The sequence below is a fragment of the Penaeus japonicus genome, unplaced genomic scaffold, assembly GCF_977035675.1.
Source record: "Penaeus japonicus unplaced genomic scaffold, GWHDUDI00000001_assembly GWHDUDI00000015, whole genome shotgun sequence".
Lineage (NCBI taxonomy): Eukaryota > Metazoa > Arthropoda > Malacostraca > Decapoda > Penaeidae > Penaeus > Penaeus japonicus.
In genome coordinates, this window is record NW_028234417.1 from 18,674,203 (window position 1) to 18,681,600 (window position 7,398).

At 36.5% G+C, this 7,398-nt stretch overlaps 1 protein-coding gene across 2 annotated transcripts; it reads right to left on the bottom strand.

The window, feature by feature from the left end:
* Positions 1–3,069: 3,069 nt before the first annotated feature.
* Positions 3,070–6,719, bottom strand: LOC122267331 (uncharacterized). Of its 2 annotated transcripts, none has more exons than XM_086544656.1 (3): positions 6,567–6,719; positions 3,626–3,854; positions 3,070–3,311 (listed from the first exon to the last, which is right to left on the bottom strand). In XM_086544656.1, exons 1-3 carry the CDS (start codon positions 6,600–6,602, stop codon positions 3,169–3,171), a joined length of 408 nt encoding a protein of 135 aa, XP_086400782.1. In that variant the 5' UTR covers positions 6,603–6,719; the 3' UTR covers positions 3,070–3,168. The 2 variants fall into 2 exon arrangements, with proteins under 2 accessions (XP_086400782.1, XP_042893313.1); XM_043037379.2 differs by having other exon boundaries at positions 3,626–3,851; positions 6,567–6,711.
* Positions 6,720–7,398: the final 679 nt, after the last annotated feature.

A 7,398-nucleotide genomic window follows, 5' to 3' on the forward strand; every position in this document is an offset into this window, starting at 1 on the left:
CGGCATTGTGACATGCAAGGCTGGAATGCCCCCGTCATGAATGGGTTAAAATTATTAAAATCTAGTAAGGGATAGTGGAATGTTGCATAAAGCTCTTGTTTCTCTTTCAAATTCTGTATGGTTCAAATACGAGACTACAGTACATAATAATAACTTTTTAGAAATTTCATATTATTGCTTGCAAGGGGATGAATACTTAGTAATTTTGAGAATTCAAAAAAGCAATATATCCCAAGGGGATAATGCCATCGAGAGCACAAACAGCATATAGCAAAAGTAGGGCTTTGAGGACTTGTAACTTGGTCCCTCTGCACAGGTACCAGCATTGCCAGATATTCCTGTCAAGAGAGTGCATGACTGCGATTACAAGATCAACCCTACTTCCTTCTCCATTCAGCTAGATGTCATCACAAGCGTGTATTGAGGAAGCTCTCCTTGCAGACATACAAAGCCTTGGATGATAGCCTTGGTCCTAGAAGTCATTATACCAAAGGAATTTGCCTCACTTCTATATGCATCAAAAAATGCCATTAGGGTGTTAGTGACCTTGACAGGGTATATATATTGTTACAAGTTTGGTACTAATGCCACTTGCATGCACATCAGACAAGTTTTATTTTGGAGCAATGGAGTGGCACAAGACATAGACATGGCCTTTCACACTCTCTTTCACACTAGTATCACACTAGAATTTTATTTGTTAGCCAGATGGCACCTATGAGGTTCATGTGCCATACGACAGGCTTTCTCAATATAGTAAATGAATAAAAATGTAGTATATGTTCCATACCAGCTCATTAATTTCTTTACACTTCTTCTGACAGAAATATTAGTTTTATAATCAGAAAAAACTACCTTTCTTTCTATAATTTACTTTCATAAATAAATGCAAAAAAATAACCATCTCCCTACCCCAAAAAAGAAACAAAGAAATGGGGAATAGAAAGGTGACCTGAGCTTACAGCTGTGAGTGCCACAGCATGAAGTAGCCATACTGGCACAGGGGCACATGGCAACTACTGTACATAGTCTAGTCACTGTCCTCTTCGTATTTTACCACTACATATTGCACCACCAGAGGTAGGCTTCTTGCTGTGTGTCATCACTCTCTAAAGCTAGTGCTGGGTAGAAACTGTGGATGGGTATCCTTCAAGGTTTTCTTTCCTGATGGTGTCAGGAGAAACTGGAGCCACCTATTTTGGCTGATATTATTGAAATTATAGTATTTATAATTATAATCCCCATTACCAGTCACTAAATATAATTATTACTCTCAGTGTATAAAAAAGTAAAGAAAAAATATTCACCCACTTCAACAAGTTTCCATCAGGGACGTCAGAAAAAAAAAAAAACTTACTGTCTGCACCAGTATCAAAAGAATATATAAGATCTTTTCTCCTGCATACAAAACCTGAAATATTGGCTACATAAAATCTGTACATAAAAACAATATCAAACAAAAAAATATGAAACTATGTTTAACAAGTAATATGTGTCATCCAGACTACAATTTTTAACCTTTCGTTGTTTATATTAACACTGAATGATTTTGCTGCCTGATGCAAATTTTGATCTCTGAATCTTGGCTTGATGTGCTTCATTCAGAATTTTCTCTCAAAAAGCCTTTTGATTGTGTTATTTATTCACCATTATACTGATACCTCAAATTCATTCAACAGGACCTGAATATAAAATATACATAAACCAGTGAGAGAAGTAGCATTGTATTGGTTATGGTAAATATTTTAGTGTTTCTATGAAGGAAATACCCTGATGCTAAACGTTGCCTTCACATGATGATACATATGATGAAATTGATACCAAGTTCTTATTTTTTGTGAACTTCCTTTCAGTCATCACCCTTCCTTTCTTCTCATTCCCTTCTCCCCTGCTTTCCCCTTAACCTTTTTCTCTCCTCTTCCTTCCTATGAATACCCAATGCATTTAGTAGTGATTGTAACAAGGAACAAAATGTGTTAGTTATAGAATTACTCTAGGACCAACATCAAACATTTCAAGGCCCCCTAAAATATTCAAAAACACTTGATAAGTACACTTCGCCAACAGAAAATCTGATAGAACAGCAACTCATTTCAGGACACACAACCCTAAAAGAAATGTGGAATGAGATGTGCTTTTTCAGTCTCATACTCAAATATTGTATAACCTACATATACACTTTATGTGGTGCAGATGCAGATGTAGTTGCAGATGTAAATCTACCTGCAAGTGGATGCTTATATGGATGGTTTACTTATCACAAGCACAGATGGGGATGCAATGTTAAAATATTGCAGATGATCCGAAGGCAGATATGGATATCTGATACCTCTTTCGTGCATAGTGTTTATTCATAGTTTTATCAGGTTCAGAATAATAAACAATATATTGAACTTAAACAAACTCAAATTCATTACCTCTTGTGCTTTGATGGGCTCATTTGTTTGTTTTGCTTGCAATTGCTTAAAAAAAAAGACGCCTTTATATTATCTTCGCTTTTAACGCAATATAATTTGAAGCATCCCAATCTCTTTCAGTCATTCATTGTAAAACTAGAGCGGTTTTTGTGTTTTATTTTTTTGTGTGTTTTATTGAGTTTAGAGACTTATATGTGCCATATATCAGTGCTGCAGTTGACTAAAATTGTAGTATATTATCCATATTAGCTAATTATTTTCTTTATACTCAATGTGATAGAAGTATTGCTGTTTTATGGGAGGACAAAATGCAACTTTATTTTTTCGTATTTTTGTGCTGTCATGAACGAATACGAAACATATAACCACCTACAATAAAGATAACAAGAAGAGGTAGGGAAGAGGAATGAAACCTGTGCTTGTGACTGTGAGTGCCACTGTGAAAGGCATCCATATTGGCCCAGGAAAACATTTTGGGTTAACTGACAGTTTGTTTGGGTTTGGCCAAAACTCACAAACAGAGCATTTAGAGAAAAACAAAATATTACAAAACATCTTTATAGATATCTAAATATATATGTATTGACCATAGATTCATGCATTTTTTGGTCTGTATTACTATAAAGCAATAGATATTAAAGAAACAATATGCTTTAAATTTTTTACATCTTTATTCTACAGTATTTACAAATAAAGTATGCTTATTTTCCAATGGAGAAGAAAAAATGAATACCCAATATTGAAAGACTAATCAAAAATGACCATTGCCGGATGAAGGCTGTGGGATCCTATCGGGTCCCATCTCCACTTCTAGGTCAAAATAACTCATCTTGTCATAAGTATAGTACTCAGTGTTTGGATAATTTCCACTCTTGCTTGCTCCAGGGCCAACGGCTGAAACAGACACAATGGATGAGTACTCTGTAGGGAAAGCTCAAAAGATTTTCAAATATACTATCAGAAAAGCAAGACAAAGAATATAAAACTCATCAACATTAAGTTGCAAGTATGAACACATTTATTAAATTTTGAACATGTATTATCAGAGGGAACATAAATGCAAGCTAAACTAATTTTTCTTGTATGCTGACAAAGATGCACTTTGCTGGTTGGTGAGGAAGAGGAAGAAGAGGAAGAGGAAGAGGAAGAGGAGGAGGAGGAGGAGGAGAAGAAGGTGATCACAGGCATATAGACAAATCTCAACTCACGTTCGGCTGGGGCACTGGGTGTGGCACTTGATACATAGGCAGGAATACTGGGACCAGTTGGTTTGGCAGGCGCAGGTGGTGGTGGCGGGGGGGCAGTAGCTTGTTTCGCAGCTGGGGCTGCTGCTTTGGTCGCTGGGGCCTTGGGTGCTTTTGGGGCTGCTTTTGGAGGCTGGGGTGGTTTCGTGCAGAATCCCCGGATGCTTGGGCTCAGCAGGATGCCCTCACTCTGCTTAAAGATGAAAATGAAGTGTCAGTTAGGATCAATACAAAGTAGTATTATGCAAGTATCATAGTTTCAATGTCTCATCCCAACTAAAATGCATATTGGGATTAAACTAAGAGAAGATAAAGAAGAAGAAAAAAGGGGAAAAGAAAAAGGTAAAAATATGTCTATGCAAAATACCATTAAATAAAAATGTTTTTAACAAGGAAACTTTGTTCTAAAGTCAACATATTCTTAAACCAAATCTTGATTGTTTGATCTAAAATAAAATTCTGCAACTTGTTGAACACCATTATTGTCATTTGTAATATCTATTCTCATTTGCACTTACATAATATAAAGTAATACAAGAAATATTACTCCACAATCTGTTTTGTCATCTATACCTATATATAAAAGTAAGTATCAAGAAACATAAATAATATATATGTGTATGAGAGAGAGAGAGAGAGAGAGAGAGAGAGAGAGATAGAGATAGAGATAGAGATAGAGATAGAGATAGAGATAGAGATAGAGATAGAGATAGAGAGAGAGAAAGAGAGAGAGAGAGAGAGAGAGAGAGAGAGAGAGAGAGAGAGAGAGAGAGAGAGAGAGAGAGAGAGAGAGAGAGAGAGAGAGAGAGAGAGAGAGAGAGAGAGTGTGTGTGTGTGTGTGTGTGTGTGTGTGTGTGTGTGTGTGTTTATACACACACACACACACACACACACACACACACACACACACACACACACACACACACACACACACACACAAGGGTGGTATATATATGTGTATCACTATTGCTACACTGCTAATAATGGCTGGTTATGCATTGCCAAATGCATAACCAGTCCAAGTTCTTTCTTATTTACAATATGTGGAGGAGGTTTGTTGGCCTTTTCTAGGGCACTTCATGCAGTTCAATTATGAACAATTACCATAAAGTAAGTAAATGCAGTAAATGTTCAGAATAATGACACACTGCTATATAACATGATATTGGAATTGATGTATTCCTCTTACCCTCTACTATTTAGATTGACTTACCTAACTGTACTTGAGATTAACAGATGCTTGGAGCCAGGGGGGCTTTGACCCCCCCTAATTGAAGCAATTTGTGCTAATTACCCTAAGTTATTGTAGTTGTGGTACAAAAATATGCATCATTGGTGACTGAGTATGAACTGCATGGCTGTTTACATACACTGCTGTCAGGGACAGCAGCACAAAGTGATCTGCTATCCTGCTATCAGGACCATGATTGTAGGTTACAGGGTTCGAACCATGGGTCATACTCATTATATCTAAATAGTGAGAGGAATTCACTGATACCAGACTCATAGTAATTAGTGATGCAGCACAGTTCTGAATATTTACGGTAAATGCAACAATTTGGTATTACTGGATAAAGACAAAAACAAACGTAGCGAAAAACTAACAGCATGATGTAGTTTTAATTATGACATGACACCATAAAACTCTTTTCTTCTAGTAACATAAAATGAGCAAGATATGTTATTTTGACAATATTTAAAAAATGAGACAAGGGAGATGTTTTCATTGCAATGACAAACCTATAACTGAAAAATGTTGACTCTGTGCATGTGCTGACCTCGCCTGAAGAAATGCAAAAATTATCGCTAATGGGCACTAGTCTCACATGACAATAGCACCAATAAGGAAGCAACTGATCTCACTGACAAATTTATTGACCAATCACAGGATTGAATGTTGAGTATGGGTCCTCGTTCAAATTTCAAAATCAGAATCGAGACGGCTACCGAGTGCATAGGTTGCAGATACATGCTTTATTAAATTATTCTATAAAGATAATGGTTCAGGACTTAAACTCTTACGGGACGATGCACAACCTGGCCCCTCCCACACCTCTTATTATGGTAAGAAATGTGTACATCCATTTTAAAAATGTACCTGTTACATAGTGGTTTGAAAAGGGGGCAGTCCAGGGGGGGGGGAGGAAGCCCCGTCTTGGCTAGGGCAAAAACAAAAACTAGGTTAGGTTAGGTCATCATTGGGTTTTCTTATGTATGAATATGGTGAAAACTGTTCGTAGCAGATATGTATCTACTACAAAGTGGCTTGAAAAAGGGGGGGGGGGTCAGGGGGAGGGCCCTAGGGTAGGGCTAACCTAAAAATCTTGGCTGGTAGGTTAGGTTTTGATACGAAAAAACTTGTTAATTAAATCTCCTGCCAGAGATCGTTAAGTGCCGTGTCGATGATGGGCATGGGAGTGAAACTCGTGAACAAAAGGTTTTCAGTGGAAAGGAATATCATAAATGTGCAAAACACAATGAAAACTACATGAGAAATATCTCGTACCCAGAACGTTCGTCGTGTCTTTATCAAAATTTACCAAACAAACCACGGACAAATTCATGAGACGACATGACAATCGGAACAAGAACTAAACAGGAGAGTATGAAGGAACCAGGAAACAACCAAAACTTCTAAGAATACTGGACCTTGGTAGAAACAACAATCTATGCTGTTCTAGAATTCCCAACAGATATCTGCAATATAACCTTAATGCTGTAAAAGTCCAAAAAATCGCCCTAATAATTAGAATACACTTCTATACTTACGAGAGAAAGCAAAAATCTGGGGAGGAAAATCTGACTTTCTTTAGAAAAAACAAACTCTACCCCCCGAAAATGCTTCACATTAACCCTACTCAAACATATCTAGCTCCCTCGCCCGTGCAGCGCTAAGTATCTTTACCTTGAGAGAGTGCAGGAGTCTAGGAACGACCGACATTTTCCTCGCTTCGAGATGCTCCCTCTCCGGCGCCCGAGAGTCGACTGGCAAGAGCGAATCTCTCAACCCGAAACTTCTGGCTTCGAAGATGGGATTTTTCGGAATTTGAATTAAAAAGGAGGCTAATGGATTTTCTAAATTGTTTTTTTTTGTCTGTGAGAAGAAGTAATTAGATTATTTTTTTCTATGATCAAAGTAAAAGGGTACTTATACTACAGGTGAACACGTTATATCTCACGATTTATTAGTCTAATTCGCACAACAGTATGAAGGTGTTTGTATTAACATACTTTCTTCTCGGTATTTCTTAAATAATTCAAGGGGATTATCTAACGGCCATGGAGCAGTACAGACTGAATCTCTTCAAAATGGAATCATTAATGAGTAAGCTGAAAAATATATATGCTTTTCGCGAGCATGAATTTTCTTTAATTATGATTTGCCTATTCTTTACTCCTACACACACACACATGCACACACACACACACACACACACATATATATATATACATATATATATATATATATATATATATAATATATATATATATATATATATATATATGTATACATACACACACACACACACACACACACACACACACACACACACACACACACACACACACATATATATATATATATATATATATATATATATATATATATATATATATATGTGTGTGTGTGTGTGTGTGTGTGTGTGTGTGTGTGTGTGTGTGTGTATGCATATATATATATATATATATATATGTATATATGTATATTTATGTATATATATATGTATATATATACA

Excerpts from the sequence above, each read along its gene's own strand:
- LOC122267331 (XM_086544656.1), bottom strand. The coding sequence starts at position 6,602 with ATGTCGGTCGTTCCTAGACTCCTGCACTCTCTCAAG. Across the intron at positions 3,855-6,566 it reads GACTCCTGCACTCTCTCAAG|CAGAGTGAGGGCATCCTGCT; the intron begins GTAAAGATACTT and ends TTCATCTTTAAG. Across the intron at positions 3,312-3,625 it reads ACCCAGTGCCCCAGCCGAAC|CCGTTGGCCCTGGAGCAAGC; the intron begins GTGAGTTGAGAT and ends TGTCTGTTTCAG.